General features: G+C 44.4%; 1 protein-coding gene across 1 annotated transcript; it reads left to right on the forward strand.

Annotated features, from left to right (window-relative positions):
• Positions 1–609: 609 nt before the first annotated feature.
• LOC102656216 lies at positions 610–23,446 on the forward strand. The gene is made up of 3 exons (XM_026438974.1): positions 610–720; positions 803–969; positions 23,320–23,446. Exons 1-3 carry the CDS (start codon positions 674–676, stop codon positions 23,397–23,399), a joined length of 294 nt encoding a protein of 97 aa, XP_026294759.1. The 5' UTR covers positions 610–673; the 3' UTR covers positions 23,400–23,446.
• Positions 23,447–25,402: the final 1,956 nt, after the last annotated feature.

Consider the following 25,402-nt stretch of genomic DNA (forward strand, 5'->3'; position numbering starts at 1 on the left):
ATTATGTTTTTTATTAGTAGGCATTGACCGAGTTCACAATATTTTTCTTTGAAAGCAAAGAAGTTTATGTAAGTAATAGAAATGAACTTCGTGTTGAAGTTACTGCGCGAGATGTTTTTCTACGAATGTGTAATTGACAGGTTAGGTTATCGAGAAATAATCATAGAATGAGAAATCTAGCTTTGGTAAGTGAATGAAGGGCTTTGTATCCTAAGATTGATCGAGAATTTTGTTTGTAAATACTGATTATAAGCATCAACGACACGCAATCGTTGTCGAGGTTATCATATGAAAGAAACAGCATCTTGTTATATCATTTTTAACCATTTTTTGATCTTTTACACTATCACACTTCATAAACACTTTTTATTCACGACGTACTTATAAAAATATAAGTACAAATATATATAATAAAACCTAAATATATATAACAAAACCTAGTCGAAATACGTTTTATCGAAATACGTTATACGATTGAATTTTTTTATATTCCCGCTTGACAGCGCCAACAGTAAAGCAGTGTGACCAACGCAACAATTAATCAGGAATCAATATTGTTGCAAGGTATATCGATTTTAAACGGTTGGTCAATTCTATCACTAGATTTTAAATTAGTATTGTCGAATGGCTTTTTGGTGTCGTGTGCAAAGTTGAGTGTTGAGTTGAAAATACGATGGAATTTCCGCTTTCTAGAAAATGCAGACGGTGCACCATAATGATGTATGTATATAATCCTTTGACTTTGTGTACGGTACAGAGAAAAATTAGCTTTTTGAAATAATCCACGTGTGTTATTGGCTAGTAAGGGTCGTTTCATGTTCACCGCTCATTGTTTTCGTCGTACCACGAGGGACTGCTTTTATGCCAATACTTCAAAGTGCTATAACCTACGTGGGGTATCATACGATGCAAAAGTTACGTGGGTTAAAATCATGGACCATTATCGTCGTCTTCAGGTGTCTTTCCAAGGTAACCTATTTGCAATTGCCAAATGGCGTCTTCGTTCTAATCTAACATTTCAAAATGGCGTGCATGAACAAGCTTCTTTATTACGCATGTATATATACATATATATATAGAAAATTCGTTTTATTTTTTACATATTTGTTGTATTATATTATATAATATACATATTATACGCACAATTATATAATATAATATGTATGTTATAAAGAAATAGATGATTAATTTAAAAAATAAGCATAAATAATTTCCTTTAAAAAATAAATTCTTCGGTAAGAACACATTTAAAACCGTATATAATATTCTATATAACAAAGTTGTGTTAAAATTTGTCGCGATTCTACGTTATTTTTTATTTGGTCTGTGTATCTCCGCTTCTCATTACAATGTACAATGCGAGTGAAACGAAACTTTGTGATGTACACGCGTACCGATCTGAGCATCAGTGGAGAGGAACACTGTCGATTGCATCCGCCGACAGGAGTACTAATCATGGAACTCGCTGTCTTTTAAGATTATTAAAATCGTCAAAGCTTCAAAGTCCTCAAAGGGTTAATTACCCTACGGGATATTTATGGCTGGGTTACTCTCTTCCCTCGCTCGCCAGGGAGCAGAGGCAAATAAAGAAGGAGCATGCGGACAGAGAAAAGGTAGACTGCGAACTGCCGTGGAAAGAGCCTTTCTCTTCGTATGTCATTGTCAGGGTCTGTAGATTGCTCAGACGGTAATTGATTTCCTGTGTCATGTCGAATAATTGAATGCCTAATATTGTATATTTTTAAGTGAAGAAAAAAAAATAATATTTGATTTATATTTGACATTCTTCCAACGAATTCTTCAATTCTTTATTTCGTGTAATTTGAATTTATGAGCGGTAGAGCAGTCTTTTATTTATTTCAAACAAATCATTTCCGACTCTTTTTATTGAAAATTGTTTTCTAAACACTGTTGTAAATATATATATATATATATATATATTAAAACAGTTACAAGTTTTGCTAGAACAATAAGGGCGTTTTGTCTTACTATTTCTATATTTCTATTACATTATATATTCGATATTACATTTCATCAAAATATATTTAAGAAAAAAATTGAATTCTTCGCAAAGAAAATGCAATCTTTAGCTTTTAATGCACACAACGATTATACTTCAAAACTTTATTACAATGAAAAAAAATAAAAGAAAGAGTAGCGATATTGGTCCGATGAAACCAGTAAATGGTTCAGGGGTACAAAAAAACGCGACACGTAGGAAGAGATGCGAAAAGTAATGCTGGAACGGTGATATCTGCAACGTTTATATCCTGTTACGAACGTACTTAGACAAAGTACTTACTCGCAATCGCTTTAAGAGCACGGGCATGCCAACTATGAAAGGTGTTAAGAGGAACCGTGAACGGGCTAGCCGCGATAATGCGCTCGTATAAACGTCTGTGTACTTCACATGGATTAATGTTCGAAGAAAAAGGTTCGCTCGCTGATGGACGCCATCGTCACGTTTTAAAAGACCGCTGCCATGCTGTTACATGAACCGTGATATGATTCGTTTGCATTAAGTATTCATACATGTATATATCCGTAAATCGTGAAAAAATAACGGAATACTAAATGCACGAGATTTGAATTACCAGCGAATGGTTTTAGTTGTCTGGAAAGAATCGTTCTTGGAATGTCTTGACAAGTTTGTATCGCTTCTCGAAAATATCTTTTAAGAAATGAACTGGAATAACATGGTTGCTTTTATTAGTCAATTACATATTCATATACGGTTCTCCAATGATTATTCTTGTTAATGTCATTAATCGGGTACGAAATTTGCGTATAAAAATATAATACATTTTATTTTCTAAAGATTTTCTATTTTTCTATTTTTACTTTTTTGCATTTTTAATTTTTTTTGCATACTATTAATCGCACGATTACTTTGTAACACTAAAGCAAAATATTACTTTTATTAAAAATCATTACGTGTTGATTGTTTTTTCGCTTCTTGAGCATTCATATTAATTTACGCGTTCCTTGGTTAATCGATTCTTGGTTTAATTTCACAGTAGAACAAGTTATACGACCTCGAGCGATGACATTAACAAGACGACGAATTGTCTTCTGTTCCGTAGACACGTTTCGGTATGTTTAACGCGCCACTAACTTTGGAATGACATGAATTACATGGGTGACGTTCGTCTGTATAGAATCTTTCACTGTCAAACTTAATTTTCGGTTAAAAAGGGAATAGAAACAGAAATATACATGTATTTAAAACGAATCCGTATTTAAAAATACGAGAATGTAAAATACTACGTACAAGTGTAAAACGAATTTTACGAATGTATAAACAAACCGAACTTGAATGCAAAAATACTCGGTTGTACTCGAATGTAAAATCGGTTTTCGGATCAACGAACAAATTGAATATTTAAATTTAGGGAAAAAAAAAATGTATCAATCGATGAACAAACAGCATGGCACGTTTAATCGAAACTATTACTAGCTACGGTGCTATAGAAGAATCTCGCGATCACCTTTATATTTATTATCCAAACGAAAAGCATTTCTCTCGCAATTTGCAACAACCTGCAAGCGCGTATTCGAACATGCCATTTCCAAGAAAGGTTTCCCTTATCGCGAGAGATGGCGAGTTCGACATAACGTTTCGGGACCCTCGTTCGTCGTACTAAACGTTCCTAAATGAATCGTTAATCGTTTAACGGCGTGGCATTACGACTCTCAGCCTCGCTTATAAACCGGAAATTCGTCGGTCGAATGTCCAACTGTCCAAATCGTTCGAACCTCTTCCGGTCAATAAAGCCAGGCCTGTTTTATCGCTAAAAGAGACCTAGCTCCCGACTAAACCTATCGTTAAAGCGTACGTTAAAAGCGCACTGTTTTTTCATTTCGTTAAATCGTCCCTTTCGCCCTGCCTCCTCTTCGACACCGGTTCGCTCTTTCTCCCTCCTCTGTACATAACCGTTCTCCGCTCCCGCGGAACGAGACTCGGTAGGATCGTCGAAAGGTTGTAAACGGTCGGCTCATCCAATACGGAATGTCGACTACTAACGAAATAGTCCGGATTCCTGGCTTTATTAAGGCTTCGGTTTATGCGGGACGTTTTGAACGTTGACCCACGTGCGCCATCGGAAACAAAGCCGACCCGGACGAACGGAGAGAGAGAGAGAGAGAGAGGCCGACTTGGATTTTGATGAGCGGCATAAAAGTGCGCGTAGTCGGGTGCGCGATGATAAAAACGATTACGCTCGAGCCAAACGCTCTCTTCCTCATTTAATCGTCGTAGTTAAATGTTACTCGTTGCGTTGGATTTGGTTTTCACGAGTGAAATTTATCGTGACAAGAACGCTGACGATCCTTTTTGTTGCTTCTTTTTTTTCCTTCCTTTTCTCTCGGGCGTAAAAAAAAAAAAAGAAACGGAGGATAAAATTAGAAAAATTACGTACGAGAGCGCGAAGCGTGACGATTCGATTCGTAACATTGGACGAGGGTAAACAGGGAGGTTTGTTGTCGTTTATGGGATACGGAAGTCCCGCAGATTTATGATATTCTATTATAGGTGGACGATAGAAAAATAGCGTGCGACAGTTTTATGGTTTTATTAGCGGTTTTATGCGTTTGAAGAAAATTTTAATTCGCTTTTTGCGCCTTGGGGACCCTTTGCCTTCTTTTTGCACCCTTTCGATCGTCCCGTGGCTGCGAACACGATTCAACCCGCCCCCCAAATAATCGTAAAATTTGATAATTAAATTTAATCGCGTCTCCTTAATGACTCTTCCTCGCTGCCATTGTGTATCCGTTCACCGGCCGTTTACTGCGATTACTCGAACCTTTAAAACATATGCTTTACGCACATCTTGGATACGCCATTACGCGAGCTTGACACGTCATTAAGTTCATTAATGCTTACAATGCAAGTCGTTTCGAGCTGTTTCCACTCTCCTCGAACCGAAACGGTTGCCCTTCTCTCTAATAACAATTCTCGTAACATAACCGTTGAATATCACCGCCCCTTTCTTTTTCACTCGCGATATAGTTTAAATTAACGTCGCTTAAAATAGAAATCGTTGGAAACGCAGTGTCTAATGCGCGTCGTTATTAATGTATCATATTATTATTATACGTTGGTATTCCATTAAAACTCGGTTGATAGCGCGAGAGTATATTTTCCATTGCGTTGGTCATCCGTGTCGGGGAAGGGACGCGATCAACGCGTGGTTGTCTCGAAGCAGGTTTCGATTAACCGACATCTCGCTGATTGGCGGGAAAAATGCGATTGAAATTGCGCGTATCGACCTCATCTCTATTTACAAACTGTTAACCTGTTTTAAACGAAAGCAGCGTGAAAGGGTTATGCGTCGTTGTCAAGTTTGTCGGAAAGAAGGAGAAAAATGAACGAAAAAGGTACGGGTGGGACAAAGAGAATGAGAGAGGAGGTAAAAAAGAGACAGAAAGGAAAGAAACTACGTCTGGAACGTAATTTGTACTCTGTCATACAGTCGGGGGTCGTTGTATTAGCAACACGACAGAAAAGTTATCGCGGTGCTTAAAAGCACTAGCCCGTAGTATTAAGCGTCGCGATACTACTCGAGCAATCTTGTCTCGCTAAATGCTGGAGTGCACGTAATTCCACGGAAGATATTGGATAACCCTCGAGTGCATGGTCGACCGTTAAACGGGAGGGGGAGGGTTAACTACGTGGAACATATATATATATATCTTTATCGTGGGTGAAAACGTGCGTATCACAATGATAGTTCATTTCGCGAGGAGGAGGTGCTTGATCGTTGGATCGCCAATTAAAACGCCAATAATGTAGCACAATGAACCCCCGCAATTCCGTGCTCCATCGAGGCGAGTTTTTGATGCCGAGCGATCCTTCTATGCGACGCCGAGGCCTCCTCCTCGTATAACAAAACGCGGCCATGGATGGATCCACGTGTGCGTGTGCGCACACCGATACGGAAAACGCGGCGTGTACCACCCCGATCGCGTGGTTGTAAGAGTCGGTACAATGGAGCAGAAAACAAGAGACGGTCGGGGACATCAAAGTGGCGGATGTTATGGAGTGAGAACGCTGGATCCGGCGTAGTCTGATAATCATCTGTACCAAATACTTTGTAATCGTTAATTACGGCGCAGCATCGACCACGCTTTGGGCAAAAGATCAGTCACGAGGGGGAGGTGGGCGGGTGAAAGAACCAAGGGTTTTACAAGTCTTTTATATTGTAAAGAACGCCAGATATATATATATATATATATGTATATTTCAAGTCCTCTGTAGGCCTCGGATTCGGATCCTTTTGAGCCTGCCAACCCCTTATTCAGCACTTCGCCTTCTTTAACCGACGGGTATTACCGATTATTTCTCGCGAGTCTACTTTCCCTCTGAATCCACGTTTTCCATTCCGCGGCTGGTATAATAAGGTGCGCTTTGTGAGAGCTCGAGAGGAAAGACGCCGATAGGAAAGTTAAATATGTTCACTTTTGTGGACGAGAGGAATAATTTTTCCCTTCAAACTTTGAAATTTTTCGAATGATCGATCGTAATTTTTCTCGAATCGAATTTTCAAAGTACAATTTTGAAGAAACAAAGATCGTCTGTTTGACAAAACAGTAAATAGTAAAGAAATATAGTAAAGAAAAATTCATTCGTACTTTGGAATGGGATAAATGGGAACGAGAAAAGAGCGGACTATTACGGTTTCCAACTAAACTGAACGCGTAAATCTTCATTCGAGCGAAAGATGGCGATGATTCGAAAGGAAACGGTGGAATTTATCGTCGATGTTTAAACCGTTTGGGCTGTCAAGCAGGGGCAGCGCACGGTACGTCAAGCTGTGAGCCAGGATCAAATGAGGCGTCGGAAGATTTCGCGAAAATTTCTCTTCTCCTCTCCTCTCCTCTCCTCTCCTCTCCTCTCCTCGAACCCTAGCCATAGGAAACTCTTCCTTTTTTTCCTCTTCTTTTTTTTTTCTTCCCTCTGCCGAAGGGGCGTAACGCTCGGGTAAATGAAGCGCACTGGAAAAGGAATCGCCTCGAGGAGAGAAAGGCTCTGCTAAATATTCGAATGCTCGAGTGCATTCAAAGTGGTGCTCAGACTCGGTGCGCGGCTATCATTTCTCCGCGATATTTTAAACTTTTATATCCCCGCATTGTCTTTTATCACTATATTTCTACTCGTTCCTTCTCTCGCATGTATGAATCTTCGTGCGAACCCGAGGAAAAGATTTCGTTCGAGTACGTTTTATTTTTGCGAATATACTACCATCTTCTACGATCTTCCGTGATTAATTATATGTTAATAATTAATTAAATATTACGCGTAATCGTTTTAACAATGAACAACGTTATAAATTTGTGAAAATTCATTAATACAAAATTTATTTCAATTTATATTATATACGAAATGTACGGTAATCGTGACTCATATCGAATGTTATTATACACAACTTCTCCTTTGTATACAAAACTCCACTTTACTTGGAAGGAAAAAATGACAACAAATAGGACGATTCGACGCAATTCGAGAACGGACTCCGCCCCTCGATGTTTTCCTCTTCAGTTTCCTCCTTGACGCTCGCGTTGAACGGTCCCTCGTCGCGAAAATGGCGCGTGTCTTTCCAATTTTCGCGTCTCAATCCTTCGCGTAGTTTTCTCCAACGATTTCCCCGCGTTCATCATCGCTCTTCCCGTCGTTTCTTTGTCCCGTATCGTCCATTAACCGCGACGGGGCTCGTGCCGCGTTGACCGCACCAGGAAACGAAGACGAGTTACGCCATTACGAGTTTTCGAGATTGCAGCGCGTCTTTCGCTCTAATAAGAGCAACGCGAACCTGGCCTGGCGAAGGGAGGAAGGGAAGAAGGCTTTAAGAAGAATTATAAAATCCGAGCAAACAACCACAAAAACCGCAGCGTTGCGCCGCTCTAGGTTCAAGTAGCAAGTTCAGTGGCCTTGATAGGCGTTTGTTGCCTGAAAACGCGGCTCTCCGTAAGTACTATGTTCGAGACCTGCGTAGAAATCACAGGTATGGTGGGATTAAAAGGGAGTCCGTTAATCGTTAACAGGGGAACACATGGCGCGTTTTCTCTCTTATATAATATAATACTTGCACGCAGTTTTATTACCGCAATAAATTGCGCAGTTTATTATTTCGAACAAATTTTATCGCCGATTTAAAACGTGCTCCCATCCTCGCCGATCGTTTCGAAATTCCGATAATTACGCGGGCTCGAGAGAAGAAAAGAGGGTCGATCCGACGGGAAAAGGGGGAAAAAAATCGTAGCAAAGATTTGCGATTCTTGATTGAAAACGATTTACGATATACGCGATTCTTACGACGTATTGATTCACCTACGCGTGCCGCGATAACAGGTGTTAGCATGTCCACTCGTTCGTTGGGCAAATAGAAAGTTAAAATACCTTTGGAAGCGATAGTAATATCGATTGCTCGTTTTTTCCATCGTTCTCTGGATACGATTCGATCGCGACCTCATCGAGTCTCGCACGATTGCCTTCTAAAACTCTGTGTATCTTGCTTTAAAGAGAGACAGAGGGGGGAAAGATGACGGTGATTATATTCGTCTCTCGTAACGGAGTACGCCCCTGGAGGCTGTAGGTCGCTGTAGAGATGATTTATCGCTGCCCGAATTCCCTTCGCTCGTTTCTCTCTCTCGCAATCTTTTTCGAGTCGTGGATAATTTCGCGATTCGACGGGACACGCGTGTTCTGCATCTCTGTTTCGTGATTAAACGCGCAGGCTCGTCGAGTTGGAGGGCAGGGATCGGGTATCGAGACGTTAACGGGCGTCAGGTGGGTCGAGACGCATCATCAACGCGCGCACACGCATGCAATCAGCTATGCCGCGACGTACACCGCTCTCGCCTGTGAATTAGGGATAGTCCTTGCTCTGGATTATTACGTCATAACAGTAGGACCACCTGGACGCAATTGCCCGATCGAACCTGTCCTCCCATTCAACGTTTCCGCCTGTCGCCTCTTTATCGTCGCGAGATCTCGTCCTCCATTTTTACACACCGATTTACGACTCGCTTGTCTATATTTTTCTCACCCTCGAATCGTCGCACGTTTTCCCCGATAACAGCCTCGTGGATTTTTTCGAGGCTCGAAACGGCTTATTACGATATAATGATCGTTGCTACACCGTTCATGACAACCGTGACACCGTAATCGTGTAGGAAGTTGCGACGTCGATTTTCACGGTCTATCCTTGAAACTCGTTCCTCTTCTTCTTCTTATTCCTCGTTTTGCATCATCGATTATTGTACACGAATATATACGCGTACACTGAAATTAACAGATGTTCGTGGTTCGCAACGAATTCCTCGTTTTCTATCATCGATTATTATACGCGTGCACCGAAGGTTGAAATTAACACACGTTCGGATGTTCGTGGTTCGCAACGAATCGTAAAATATGAAACGTATCGGATCGATAGGATTCCGGTAGGTGGAGGAGGAGCATAAACGTATTTACTCTGGCCGGGCATAATATCGCGAGCTTTTATAACCGATAAAAGTTAGAGAGAGCCGTCGCTTCTCCGTGCCACGAGATACGGTTGTTCTTTTTAGACGTGCGCGGGCTCTCGAAGATGGAAGGAGGCGATTTACGAGCGACGAGAGACACGATAACCGGCCGATCGAAACAATCGCGGTATTGTACATTGCCTCGAGATCTATTTCGAGGACCGCGACTCGTGACCTGTACACCATCTTCCGTTCCATCTTAATTGAATCGAGGCGCAACGAAGCTGTCGAAAGCGTCGCGTTCAGATTCGAGTTCCTTTCGAGTTTCTTAGTTTAACGACTCCCGGAGAACGAGGCTTTGATAAAGCGACCAACTCTCTTTAACGTAGACGTAGATTTTTATCGCGCGATAAAAGTGAACGCGACGGGTGTCTTGGCACAATTAATAACGAAGGATGTATTGGATACCTCGAAATCTCACCATTGATAGTCGAACTCTAAATACCAACGATAATAAAGGTTTTATGAAAGCTCGTTCTCGGCGGGTGGGTCTGCCGGCAATTAGAAATATTGGTATCTCGGTCCGGGACGCTGTTCGAAAAATTTTATCGTCACCGAGGAAAAACGAGATTAAAGACGAAACTCTTGAAACTCGAGCTCGGCATCGAAACGCGACTCACGCTTAAAATTACCACTTTATCCTTTCCCCGAAGGAATCTCGAAATCGCAATTCCCGTTCTTTCCTACAATGTTCGTCGAAACGAACCGCATGTTCGACGTCGCTCGTTTCCTCGACGGTGAAAGAGAACAACAGAGCCGATATAATGGTTCGAGTCGAGTCGTGACGCGGTTTTACGACTCTTTTAACCGAACCGTTTCATTGATCAAATGAAATAAAGCGACGAGAATGAGTCACGTAGCAGTTGGATTTATCGGACCGCCTTCTGTTTATAATTACACCGTGGTGGCGCTTCACCCGATATCTCGCGATGAAATTGCGATCGACCTCGACTTCCCGACGCACGTACGCCTCCGCCTAATGTTCCCTTGGAGGACACGCGGATCGATAGGGACTCGTGCTCCTTCCGTCTTTTATCGGCGCTAGACCTTGCTTTACGGCGCAGTAATAATAATAACAATATTACAGGTGGGTTTCGCGCTGGAATACGATCGATAAAACGGTGGTCCGTCCATTGAGAGAGAAATACGATTTTGCGAGTTTAAATATTAATAAATAGTGATGAGAGATTGCAGCCGATTCTCTCTCGGTTGAAAAATACTTGCTTAAGGAAGGCGCGGAAGAAATCAATTAATCTGGTTTTACAACGAAGGGAAAGCAATTAGTCGTTTCGTGGAAAGGTGCAGCTGCGATCACGGGATATTTCCTATTTCGCGAGCTCCTATTAACGATTTTCTTTCGTTCGAAAAGCAATTAAACAAGGTTGGCACGGCGACGCTTGGCGGGGTGGAAGGAAACGGGCGTTGAAGGGTTGATAAAGGCTGCTCAACGGGTAGCTGGGAAATGCTTTTATACATCCTGTACCCTGGAGAATATCCCAGAAGAAGATAGCGTTTGATATACGATTGCGCGCCGGTATAAATTAACTTCTGCTGACGTTTAGATTAATCGTCGGAGTTGGTTAGGGAAAGAGAGCCTCGTTCTTTTTTCTTTTTTTTTTTTTTAAGCAATCGTAATCATTATCTTCATTAACAATTCGAAACGAAATCCAAAATGCGCGGTTCGCAGTTTCGATCACGAATAAACCACGAAATAAAGCGAGAAGTTATTAGTCGATCGTTACTCAAGCGTTTTTCCGCGTGCAGGCTATAACTCAAACGGGACAATGAATAGATGCGTATACGTACTCGAATCGGTCGGAGACAATGTAACACGGTGGGTGGTGCAGGGTCGGCATTACTGTTACGCCGTCACGAAACTCGTCACGGATATCGTCTCGATTTAATTTCAACGACGACCGAAACAGATAGATAAATAGAGAAAGAGAGAATAATACCCCGGGTGGTTTTTCGACGAAGACGGTCATTAGGGCAAAACCTTTCTCTTTGATCTCGTCACGATCTCGCCGTGTCCCGCAGGAGCACTCGTTCGGGAAACGAAATGTCCGAAATGCGGTCGCATGTCCTTTTTCGATCCTTCCTCCCCCCCCCCCTGTCCTGTCCTCCTTCTATCTTTATTGATATCCAAAGGACTCGGGCACGAATACAGGGCTGCGGTAAGGCGCGCCCGCATTGTGTCAACAACCCTCGCCGACGGAAAACCAGAAGCTGCGAATTATGATAGGGGCTGAAGCACCCTGACGTTGTCATTAGTGGTGGGCGAGAGGGGGGCTGGGAGGGGACGCAGGCGTAACGAATCTCATCGAGCACGTTTTCAAACTTGCGCCACCATTCGGATAATTGTATCCTCTCGTCCACCAACTTTCGATCTTGCTCTCTCTCTCTCTCTGTTTATCCGAGTTCGTAAATTTAAGTACCTTCAATTTTTTCGTTTCTCTCTCCCTTTTCGCGGTGTGCAAGGGAAAACTTTGTTAATTTAATTACGCTCGATATTTTATTAACCTTTCGATTCTTCGGGAAGGAAGAATCTCGTTGTTGAAAATTGCTCGCGCCCTCCTCCCCCTCGCGGGATCATTCTGTTTTCTTTCCCGTCTCGGAACTCGGAGCCAACCGACGCCGGCGAGCGGCAATTTCCTCCGGCATATCCGGATTTACGGTACTCCTCGTTCGTAGGAGGATATCGAACAAATTTAGCGCGAAACACGTAACGAACGAGGGAATTCGCGGCGTTTGGATGGGGGTGGTATATCGCGGCGGCGCAGTTTGAAAACTTTAACTACCTCACAGCTCATAACCCCGTTATGACCTCTCCGTGCTCTCTCAAGCTCCTCCTATCTTCTCTCGCTTATTATTTTCTTCTTCTCCGGGTCAAGACAAATATTGTCTAGACATTAGTGATCCGGGATCTCGAAGGAGCATCTCATCGCCCTTGTTGTTATTTCAAGCGAGATACACTTTTCCGGATAACCCGCGTTGCACAGAGGAGAAAAAGAGGGAGAGGGGGTGGGTTAAACCGAATCTCGAGGCCAATTTCGTGGCCTGTATCGCTTAGACCGCAGACGATGGTCACTTTTGTGTCGATTTCACGTGTCGTGCTCGAATCTCTGATCCTTTCCCTAAGCCTGAAAGGAGGAGCCTGTTATGTCAGGATGGAGGGTGGCCTTTTTTCTCCTCCTCCTCCTCCTCCTCGATGAATTCTTCTCTGATCTCGGCGCCGCGAGCTGAGATTCTCTTCTCTTGGAAATAACAAGCTTCCAACGGCAGCCGAGAATATCCTTCCGTAAATTTATCGACCGACGAAATGGAAGAAGAAATATATATATATATACACGTGTTTATTGTATATAGCAAGAAGATCTCACGGTTATCGTTTCCACAACTACGTCTCTCAGAATTCAAAACGCATTGGAGCGAGATACGAAGGATGTAAACGAGATGAGATTCGATTTAAAAAACAGTATGCCCCGTTTTGTTTATCTTGAACGCGATATCCATTAATATTGGGAGAAGGGATCGATGGACGATCGATGCGTTTCACGATGCGACAGCTACACGCTCTATCCGGGGTTTAGCCGGGCGAAGCGGAACGCGTTTTAAACGATGATTCAGCTTGAGACACCGGGAGAAAGAGACACCCTCCTCCAGTGAGAAGGAAGCGTCAAAAGCTGCGATCACCCCTTGACAGCCACTTTAAAATTATACCGATAATGAAATCCAGCCTCGTCGACCCCTAATTCCTAAGCTAAACCCTGCGGACAGACCGGAGGAACAGATGCGGGGACAATGGCGAGTCGATCGTCGGTACGAAATGAATTTAAAGTCGGGATTTAAAGGCCCCGGAAACACAAAACATCTCCCCCTTTTTTTCGCCGTACCACCGTACAGTCGCAATTATTACAAGCCGATCACCCGTAAGAGATATTGTTAGTTCTTCTAGGGGACGGAGGGGGATACCGGTTGTGGGGATGTGTTAAAAGTGTTAAACGGTGATTCGCTACAACCTTGTTGCTCGACGGATCGTGGCGAAGTTTGATAGCCTGTGACACACGTAACGCACGACTAATTGCGTCGAGGTAAACACGCCAGGGTAGTTTTCGTCGGGGTAGTCGTCGGGAATATCGAGAAAACCCTCCCTTTTTTTTTATGGCTTTACATTTCGATTTAACAAGTTTAGAAAAGAAGTAAAGAATCGTGTACAGGTTGCGGTAAGACGGGAAAAAGTTATTTCACCTTTTGGATTTGTGGATCCTATAAAATTCGGAGGGAATCTGGTTTGAGGATCGATAAAATTTTGATCTTTCCCTAAAAAAGTTTGGAATATTTTAAAACGAATCTATGAAAATAAGTAATAAACTGGTCCAAATATTTTTTTGGAGAATTCTAATAATCGTTTATTCGGTTTACGTTCAACGGGATCCTCAGATCCGATTGGATCGAATTTTAAAATTGCTAATCCAATAAATACTTCTACTCAGGTTAAATGACATTTTCTTTTTTCTTTTCTTACTCAATTCTACATAATGCAATTCCAAATAATCCTTGTGGAGTAAATTGATTTAACGATATCAATCTTAATTTACAATTTCATACAATAACGAACTAATTAAATCTTTTCGATAAAATCTATTATCGAACATTTATTAATAATTTTATTTTATCAATCCACGAAATTAAAATTACCACGAAAGATCTCGAGTGATCTCAAATTATTTGCTAGCTCAACTATCTTTCATCTAATATCCATGTTTTCGTTCTTCTCAATTAAATTCCCTACACAATATCCCCGCGCAAGTTCTGAAATCTTGATCTCCAGCTTCCCCGGATCGATCGATGCTCACCTTGCGTAACCGTGATTTCTCGAGCGACCCATCCCGCATCAGCTTCGTGGCGGCAGCGTGAACGCGCCATTAGGCGGGTTTTTGCGAGCCCGTGCATAAAGCGGGCATGAATGGGCGAGAAGAGCGGCGCGATTTCCCAAGTTTCCGCGCAAGTTTGTCCTCTCCCATTTGCCGCGCAAGATTTAACACTTCCACCGCGTAGTTTACGATACACGGATATATATATGTACAGTACCTGAACTGGTTACGAGTGGGTGGGAACTGGTGTACTGTAGCTACGTGTATATATATGTATAGCGTTATGCATGGGGTGCCATTCCGGCGCGCTTTAACACCCGTATATAAGGGTGAAATTACACCTCCGGCCATTGCTGTATTTTCGGAACTTGATTAACGCCGCCGTCCGAGACGATTATGGCACTACGTGATGGGATTAGTTAGGGCCGTCGTCGCGAGGTTTACTTCTTCTCGCCACGTTGTAACGACTCGCCTAATTCCGCCAACATCCATTTTTCCCCTCCCCTCCTTCTCAAATTGATCGCCGATCTTTTCTCTCTTTTGTCTCGTCCATCGTCTCGTCACTGAAAAAACCGTGACAATGAAACTTTATTATCTCGAACGGTAAAAGATTACCTATCTCTCTTTCCCTCTCTCTCTCTCTCTGCAGATTAATCGCGGAGGTGCGTCCAATGTTTTGCTCGCGGAAAAATCGTGACAATGAAAGTTTATTATCTCGGAGAGAGAGAGAGAGAGAGAGAGAGAGAGAGAGCGGCGGTGACAAATTATGGTTCGTTAATCCTTTGATACACAGCTGTCGAACGAAACGAGGCAGGATGGAGAAGAATGGCAATCGTTAGAATCGTCGTCGCGCCGTTTCCTCCGTTACCCTTTGTGCCGATCTTTCACGACAACATAAAATCTTTCATTTCCATCCCGAAAAACTGCGACGCGCGCGTAAACGCGAGCGTGTGCTGCACCCAGCGTGTGGAAGCTTCTCCTTTTTTTCTCCCTCTCGACGTGTTGTTGGCAAGTGGGGTGGCGAGGCGATAAAAATGGCGAACAACATTATACAGATTTGTCGGTCGGATTGGTTTTACGATTTTTCTTCGCGCCGTTTCGCGAACGTGGACGTGCACAGCCAGCCACCGGGCTGTGTGTCCCACTCGCCACTTTTTATTCCCATAATTTAATTATCTCCGCTTTATGGCCGGGGACTCCTAGCCTCCAGTGGGTTAGAGATCCGTCGACCGTATAACGCCTCGCATAAATCCAGTTACGAAGATATCGCGCTCGCCTTCCTCGAATATCTCCTTCCGCGGATATTCCCCATAAATGTAGATAGACGCTCTTGGATCGAGAATAGCTTAGATCATCCTCCCTCGATCCTTCAATTTGTTCGATATGAATAGAATTAGGAGGAAATTAGAGTTCTTGTTGAAACGAAACTATCTAAATTTTACTCGTTGCTTTCAAAAATATCCAATGTTTCATTTACAACTTGACTCTAATTCGTGATATTCGTATCCAAGTTCAAAATATCGATCAAAATATCGAGTCTGTCTGTTAATTAATTATTTAACAATCTTAAAAATCTCGATGATTATTTCTCGATACCAAGTGTAGTCAAGATTTTCCCTCGCCTCGTTTAGAACGAAAAATAATAATCTTCTTTCTAAATTAAAAACACTTCTCCAGCTTTAATTCGCGAATAATTAAATAATTATTTACAGTGTTAACGATCAAAGCATCTCGTGTTTCTCGAAACAAGAGAAAGGAATAGAAAAAAAATTAATTGACATGTACGTTTCACCTTTACATTCACAGATTGGTCATTGCCAGGTGGTCGCCCGCCGCGCCGGAAGTCGGTTTCTGATATATCTCGACGAAGATATATCCTCCCCCTCTCGCCAAACAAAACGTGTGAACGCGTTTTATGGAAATAAGGTCAAAGCTCGCGTGGGGTGGATCGAGGAATAGGAAGGGTGATGAGTCGAAAGGTGAACACCGTGAACCGCATAATAGGGAATCACCGTGTTGCTCAGCGCAACATCTTTCGTTTCGCGATGTTGCTAGGCGTTTTCGAGCGCGTGGAGGGTGCGAGCGCAGGTACACAATGAGGCCAAGGGAAATAAGAGGGAGGAGAGGGGAAAAAACTCTCGACAACACGCGTAACGCGGCACAATGCGCTCGTTCAGGTTCCGCGTCGCAATTTTTCTTGGGGTTGGGAATCGGCTGGGGTGGTTCTTTTTTTTTCTTTTTTTCGAGCGAACGTTCGTTGGGTAATTAGACGACGCGAAGGTTGGTCTTTCGAGGGAGAGTATCTAAGAGTTTCTTCGATATTCTTTTTTTTTTTTTGTACAGATTGCATAAGAGGAATACGTACGTGAAAGGAAGACGCAGGGAAAGGTTCGTTGGACCATAACGGTTCGTTCGTCTTTTTTTTTTTTTTCCGTTTATCTCCTTTTGTTCCGGGAAATCGGAGAAGAGGAGGCTCGTTAGCGTGTCGCTACCTCCTTTTTAGATTAAGCGTTGTTGCGCGACGCCATGGTTCACTGTCAGCGTATCCGCGCGGAGCAATTTGTTAATTTGAAGCGGATAAGCATCGGCTATTCCCAATGGGGGAGCCCCGCTGGCATTCGGGGTGAAATTGCGTATTTATGCCGCGCATAATCCGACCATTCTCCAAATGGTGGCGAATCTATCAATGCCGTCGCATTACCGGTTTCATTTTCCTACGTCGATGGAGACACACAAAGCCGTAAAAAATAGATCCCGTCCGGCTATTTCGTAGCTCGCTCCCCCTCTCCCTCCTTCCCATCGTCTCCTCCTCGTTTCCATCGAGGATATCGCTCAATTTTTTACTTTCGCCTCGCGCGGCCGGGACAGGACAGGACAGGACAGGAAGGTCCGTCCAACGTTCACGTTTTTTCCCCTTTCTCTCTCTCTCTCTCTTCCGGCCTTGTCGTCGAACGACAAAAGTCGAAGGTTTGATCGATCTGTTTCTGATTATCCTTTCTTCCTTTTTTTCCTTCCCGTAATACGGAAAAAGTATCATGGCGTGGAATTTTTTATTTCGACCGGAACGAGCGATCTCACGACTCGTCCCCTCACGACATCGCCACCGTTTAAACTTTATTCTCCCCCGATTACCGTAGATGCGATTCCCTTTCAATCAGCAGTCGAATCCTTACGAGGCGAAGTTTACGCTGTGCAATAAAGTCGCGCGCCTCCTCGCGTACGCGCTAGGAAGAGTATATAGTCGAGGAGAGGAGAGGAGGGAGGAGGGAAAGAAGGAGGCGCGTGGGATAGAGCGTGCAACGAGGCAGGCCTGCGAGACGTGGATGATTGCGAGGAATAAAAGTCGCAGGGTGTGACTGATCGTTTATCTTGCGACAGGGATGGAAGGTTAGGCTAGGTTCGTGCGAGAGGAAGCAGAGAGAGAGAGGGAGGGAGAAATGAAACCGTTACGCGTCGAGGGATATTAGGGTGCTACCACTCCACCCTCCTCTCGCCGCACACACTCGAAAGCGTGGAATTTGTACTTCTATCACACTCGTTTCGCGATAACGTTCTCAAGTATCTCGAGTTTCTCCTCCTCCTTCTTTCTTTCCGTTCTTCTCGTTTCGACGCCTTTACGGGTGTCCCGGCTTCCCCGATATCGATACCTTTGAAAAGAAATGTTGTCATTAGGTGGAATTTAATCCTGCCCGGATAATACTCGTCGGATAATCGTGCATTCTTCTCTAATCGAACCGAATATTGCGAGAGGAAACATTTTTACGCGTCGATGTTATTGCTATTGTCTCGTCTCGCGTTCGAAATTACTGTATATAGAATTGGTATCCGTATCATCATCGAAATGAAAAATCCCGTTCATTAAACACGGTGGAAAAAAGTTTCTATCCCGATGTTTCCAATTCCAATTTCTTTAAGAACGTCGTCATCGTACGTCACGCGCAGTCCCGTTGACTAATTATTAAATATTTAATTTAAATTAAATTTCCTTCATTGCTTCCTTTCGCGTGTATTTCCCGAGCTCAGGATCTCATAATTAGCATAAGTGACACGCGGGAGAACGAAGCGTTTCGAATCTCGCGTTCGAAGACAAGAACCGTCCTCGGTGTGCAATTATCTAATGAGTTAATTGGATTAACATTGGCGAAGTTTTATTACCGTGATGTAATTACATCTCCGCGCAACATCTTCCCCCTCCCCCCTCTCTCCTGGTTATCGGATCGAGTCGTGTGCCGCACGTAATTACACCATCGCGTAGAGATAATATGCTAACAAGCCGAGCCGTCGTTTCAACGATACGCGCGCGAATCCCAGAACGGGTTCTCGCGACGAGGCTGACTAATCGTCTGATCGTTGCGCGTAAGATCAATCAGAAATCCTCGAAGGATCATCGTATGTATTGATCTTCGATTCCTTTCTCAAAATTCCACTTGGAAACTAAACTCTCTCTCCTCTCCACAGAGCAGTTAATTCCGCTCTGGAAAAAAAGAAGGAATCTCTTCGCGAGCGAGAGTCGTATTCGTATATTCCTTTTTTCGACGCGTGGAGAATCCGCAAAATATCAGGTGGCGCGGAGAGCAGCTAATAAAAGTGTCTCCTCCGATAATTAGCTTTGGCGGGGAGACCTTTTAATTGTTATCGTTAAAACAAACGAGGAAGTCTGGTAGAGAGAGAGAAAAAGAAGAAGGATACGAGGGTCGAAATAATAGCGAGAGATAAAAGGAGGGCTGCTGTTACTTAAGGGACGTCCGTTTATGATCGAGGCTGTTCGTGCTTTAGTGGCTATTTAAAAACTCTGCTTTATTACGTCCCACCCGCCGGCATAGGAGATTTTTATAATCATTATCTTTTCGTACGCTCCAAGAGACTCGGATTCTCTAGCTCCTTCTCCCTTGTCGCGGGACAAATTTTGCGCGCCTCTTTTTGCCCTAAAATATTTCGATACCCGCGATCATTCGTCCTTCTCCCTCTATCTCGCGTAATTTGAAAAAAAGCGAATGCGGAACTCTGCGTGCATCGATCGTGACAGATCTCGAACCGTTCTTATGATCGACGAATAAGAGGTGGAGAAAGTTAAAAAGAAAAGAAAAAGAATCCGATAAAAGAGAGAGAGAGAAAAAAGGGGAAAAAGTTGATGGTTGCACGTGCGCGGCAATAACGAGGCCTCTCGAAAAACTCGGTCGATAGCTCGAAAAGTAACGATTCCCCCGGCGAGAAAAATTCCGCGAAGCGTATATAACGCGCATCTTGGACACATAGGTGGTGTATAATAAGGAAGCGACCTCGGGCCGCGTAACCGTGACCCTCGCCGAGGGCGCACGACGGTGAGCTCGTCAACGACGTCACGCCAACTTTACATACGTTTGAACCCGACAATGCACGGGTTAAACGATATTACATAGCGCGTTCAAAGGCGCGAGCAACGCGAGCCAAGCCGGGTTAAAGCGGAGATAAATCAGCGTAACGTTATTACGCCTCGTAGAAATCGTAGCCACTTCTGAATCCATTAAGAGGCGCCGCGATGCGCTGTTATTCTCGTAATGAGATCCTACGGGGCCAGGTGTAAAGAGAGCTTATGCACGAAGGAAACGGAGGAAGAAGGTGAAGAAGGTGAAGAAGGGGGCGGGGGCGAAAGAGGTCGGCTGAGATCGAGAAGGTTGACTGATCGTGGACGATTCGTCACAAGATTCCCATGGAACGTGGCCGAGCCAAGCCCGAAATATCCGAATCCCTTGCTCGTTGCGCCTCGTCTCTAACGTCGGTTTCCACGTGTCGGGAACGAGAAGGGGCTTTTGTCGTGTAAAGGTGAGTCAACCTGCACGGAATCGGGTCGTCTCTTGACAATGGATTGATTTAGTGCACTTGTGTTCGAGGCGGAGGCCCAGGAATGCCTTAGACAGATCTTGGCCAACCCTCCAATCGCGCCCCCTCCTCCTCTATGTATAACACGGTTCCTTCCATGCGCGTATATGTACGTTCCAGAGAAACATATATATATATACATTATATATTATATCATACCAGGTCTGGATGAAAAATCTGTCACTTTGTTTTCTAACCATCGAATTTCGTCGTTCTTTACAAGCAATTTCTCTAAAGAAAAAGAAAAAAAGGGATCAAAGATAAAAGAAAGTTTTCAAAAGTGGTATTATCGTCTCGAGAAATGGAGAAACAAAGAGGCAGCGAAATTTTTCGTCCACGGTAAATGCGTCGCGAAGCATCGCAAGATGGCCACGTTGCTCGGTTTAAAACGGTCGGTGAATGGAGGACGGCGGTAAATCGGAAGATGAATTCGAAAAGCCATTAAGGGGCGACGCAGTTGCGAGTCGCGAGCACGTGCACGAAAACGTAACGCTGTCCTTTCCGTCTATTATGCGCGGTAGCGCATCGCGTCGGATGACGCGTTGCCCGCCTCTTCTTCTCTCCACCTACGTCCTACCTCTTTTCGAGCTCAGAAGCTTGGAGGATTATCGGGCGATCGGATGCGCGGTCACGCACGTGCGTTTACGACGCGCCTCTCGCATGACTCCACCTGCAAATCCGTGCCTCGCTCTCGGATTTGAAACGCGCCCGTACCTATCCTCCACGGCTCAACTCCAAGTGGAATCGATTAGAGCCGCGTAACTGCGGGGGTTTCATAAGTTACTCGAGGATCCGAGTAAGCCGATTTTTAAACTCTGAATCGTTCGCCGTTGTTGTATCGTTTTCGAAGAAGAAATCAACGCCGTAACCGTCCTTCTTCTCCTTTCAATCGCGCGAAAACCGTGACGATTCTCTCGATCTTTGACACCTCTCTCTACATTCGATTCGGCGGCTAATTTTTTTCCTCCGTCGATTCCCCTCCTGCTTTGTCTCGAGGCGATTTTACGTTTACGATTCAAGCCACCGGAATTATTATAAGCCTCTGCGTTTCGTGCGATTCGCCTTGCCTTTTTTCTCCTCTCTTTTTTTTTTCCCCGGCCTCGAATTTTCGACGAAGCTGGAACGCGTTCCGCGAACTCGATGGACCGGCGAGAATGAAACTCGGCCATTTGCACGGGTGACGTTTGGAGAACGGCGGTTGATGGAGGCGGGTCGCAAAATTACACGGAGGAAAAAAAAAAAAAAACGTTGGATGAATGCCACCTATGCCGTCCCCGTGTCTCGATGCAACGTTTCACGGGAGATTAAATCGAGTCCAATTTGGAATAAAAATAGACAGAGAGAGAGAAAGAATGGAGGAAGGAAAAAATCCTTTCTCTCTCTGCTTTCCTAATTCGGATTAATCGGTGTCCAAAAGAGAGTGGGTTAATAAATCGCTACGCAAAGGTTTGTAATATAATTCTCGTTGAATGGACGTTCGAAACGGCGCGATTTATTCTTCCTCCCCCTCGATTTTTAAGTCAGCCACGACGTGGTGGTGCACTGTTCGGTTTAAGCAAGCAGGAAGCTAAGGGCGGATTAAGGGGCCGGTGAAGTGGTGCAACTTACGATCAGATTTCACGAATGAGCGCACCGTGGCTCCGGGCTGACAGCTGGCGAAAAGTCTGTGCACTTTGCCAGCTCCAGAAGAGGAGAGGAGAAGGAAAGGAGCAGGTTGCTCGCCGGTTAATCCGTGTTTCGATTCTAAGCAGGACCCTCCACCGATGGATCGAGGTCGATGATATTATCCGCCTCGGTTTTATTTCGGGACACGGTGCTATGCCGATTAAAATTCACGTCGCGAAGCGCCCTTGACTTTTAACGAAGCACTTGCTACCTCTTCACCACGTTTTCTGGACGCGGCCGAGGTCTCCTCCTACTCGTCGAATTACGATCGAATATATCTCTCGATCTTTATTCCGAATCTCCCTTCTTTTCTTTTTTTTTTTAGAGAAAATTTTTATCACTCTCTCTCTCTCCGTCCAAAAATAAAAGAAAATAAAATAAATTAACGTCTCTACGAAGCAACGAAGTGGAATTTTCGTTCGAACTTGAAATGTATTTAATTAAAAAAGAAAAAAGGTATAATAAGCAAAACATTTTAACGAAAGAGCAAACAATTGTTCACATTGCTCGAACGAGGAATCCAAGCAGGATACTACTACAGATCGTACATCACTACAAAACTCGGCTGTTTTTAGGAGAGAGAGTGGCGCGCCCCATGAGGGATGATCTCGCTGCCCCTAGCTATTGAAAAATGAATGGCTCATCGAATGCACTCACGGCCGATCGGCTCGAAACACGGATTCGTTGTTTTATCAACGCCGTTTCCTCCTCTTCCTCCTATTTCTCCACGGTTTATATACATCCACGTATAGAAACGAACCGTGCAAGTCGAACCATTGAGCCATTTCACCGTACATATATATATGTACGAACGAGCGAGAACGAGGGAAGATGGAATAATTTCGGGGTTAAAGTATCGCCGCGGCGAGAAAGCAGGGCGGGGCCAATTTCGCTCGCAGTGAAAAAATCTGTTTTCAGCCGATGGACCGGGGATAAAAGTGTACGGGGAGGGGGAGGGGCGCGATTAGCGGGGGACGAGAAACGCAGTACACGGCGCGACATTATGCGCACATGCGCGAGGTGAACGGCGCGTCTCGGTCGGTGTGAAGCATAAACCGAGGCATAAACCGGCCGAGCGAGCGTAAAGCATAAAACGCGAAATGCAACGCGATGCCCGGTGACAGATGCCGTTTATTAACACCGTGCATCGTGTCTCTCTCTTTTACCGTGTCGAGGCGGACGTCATGCCTGTCAATTCGACAGGAGTAGACACGGCAAGTTGTATTTCGTTTAGCGCCGGCTATGAATTTCGTCGCACCCATCCTCCTCCCGTTTTTCTCTTACTTTCTGCTTTCCCCGCTGATTTTATTACTCGTCTCCTTTGGAACTATCGATGGAAATATCGGACTTTGGCGAGGAATGTGACGGTAATTTATCAATCTTTTTTTTCTTTTTCTTTTAGAAAGGGAGGAGGGATGCAAGTTGATTTACTCGTGCTTTGGAACTATCGCGTGGGAATACGCGCTTGGACACGCTCGATGACACGACGAGAGGACGTCGTCTCGGAACGATGGTAATTTATTAGTGTTTTTTGGGTAAGTGTCGCGATGAATCGGTCTCGAACGTTGAGAGAGTGAAGATATACGGGATCGAGGGTGTGAGGAAAAGAGTGACTGGCTGCTTCTCTTTATGATTCGTTTAGAACGTTGCTGGAATTGAGATGGATCGTACGTCCTCCGCATTGCCAATGACGTTTGAATATATATATATACATTATCCATGTTTCGTACTCGTCGAAGAAATAATCCCCTCTTGATGACGATGAATTTATTCCTTTTTTTCTTTACGTGGAATTTCTTGCATAAATTTCTTTTTCCATAGTTTCGACTTTCTCTTGAAATATAGAGACATTTCGCCACCCTTGTAATATATCCCTCGCATATACGTAGCTTTCTTCCCGTTCGTTCCTTCCGTTCGTCTATTTTCTTCGACGAGAAAGTTCTCGTATCTCGGGCAGGCGTTGTTAATCGCTCCATTACCGTGAAAGCTCTCATTATCGTTGACACGAATTAGCTCTCGAGACGTTCAACTATGCATAAGATGCATCTTGTACGGACTCGGACGATCAAATATTAATTTAATCGATCTACGTCTCTCGCTTGTCCACTCAACCTCCCCTCCTCTCTCTCTCTCTCTCTCTGTATCTCTTACTTTTTATTTCCCCCTCGTCGATCCTATTCCTATCTCGAATTAAACGAGCGGCGATTCTTCAACGCTTATTAGTCCGCAACGAGGAATCGTGTGTATCCATTATGATGGGCACAGCGAACCGAGAATAATAGAATAACGCGAAAATTGTGTTTTAGAACGGCGAGATTTACGAGTGTGAAATGATTGGTATCCGCGGAACAGGGAGAGGAAGGGAGAGTAGAAGATGTTGCAAGGGCGAAGGCCTTTGCCACCCTCGGCCCCACGACACGTGAATTAAATGCATTTTACACTCTGTTTCCTCTCTCTATCCGAGAGAGGGATGGCGCAACCCCTCCTAATGTCCGGTGACTCGGCAAAGTGGTAAGATGACCGGGGCATCAATCTTCACGCTTTCTCACTTTTTGTCAAAAGTCGAACGGGGATAAGTCTTCCTTCCTTCCTCCTCCTCCTTTCTCTCTTATGAACGACGCCGTCTTGGCTCCGCCTCGAGTGTTCCTCGAAGAAAAAAGGAACGAGCGCGTCGTCGTTCCCTTTCCTCGTGGTTTCCAGCGTTCTCGTGTCGCTTCCGGTTCCCGAGACGTTGAAAAATCGCTCGCCTTCTTCGCTCGTGTTGCGCATCGATCTCGAAACGTGACGAATCGGAAAAAGTGGCACGCCTTTCCTTTCCTCTCGCGAGTTAATATCCAATCGCGATTTGCATCGATTCCGTTCCTTTTCTGGATGGAAAAACAGTTTGCCCGATAAAATTCCCAGGTTTCTCGATTTCCATAGAGCGAAATAACAACGCGTGCACTCTATTTTCGGGAAGGGAATCGAGTGCACCGACGCCCTCCTCCTCTTCTTATTCTTATCCCCCGTGCTTTCTCGCGCGGTGTCGCGCATAAAATAAGTATTATGCAGAGCGCGCCGAGGGTTTCGCTCCACCCTTGGCGCGACTGCCGCTTCCCGTAGTCGTCGTCGTCCCGGCCAAAAACTAATAAGATCGAGTGAAATACGCGCCAGCCTTCCGGCCAATAGCACCCGCGAAAGCGTGAGCCCGGATCTTAGAGCAATCTTTTCGAATTCCTTCTCTCGCGTCTACTACCCTCCTCCCTTTCCCCGCACTTTTCATACACCGCGCATACGGAGAGATAAAGAAAGAGAGAGAGTATAGTAATAATCGGCGGAGAAGAGAAAGGCGAGGAGACGACACCGTTCGCCTTGGAAAGGTCGCGCATGGGGAGGAGGTGTTTTCTTAAGCGGCGTAAAAAATCGCACCACCGACCGCGAACCGAGGTAATAAGTTTCGTTGGTTTATCGCCCTCGCTTCCCTGAAAACAGCGACAACGTGGAAT

This window comes from Apis mellifera, linkage group LG2 (genome assembly GCF_003254395.2).
Source record: "Apis mellifera strain DH4 linkage group LG2, Amel_HAv3.1, whole genome shotgun sequence".
Lineage (NCBI taxonomy): Eukaryota > Metazoa > Arthropoda > Insecta > Hymenoptera > Apidae > Apis > Apis mellifera.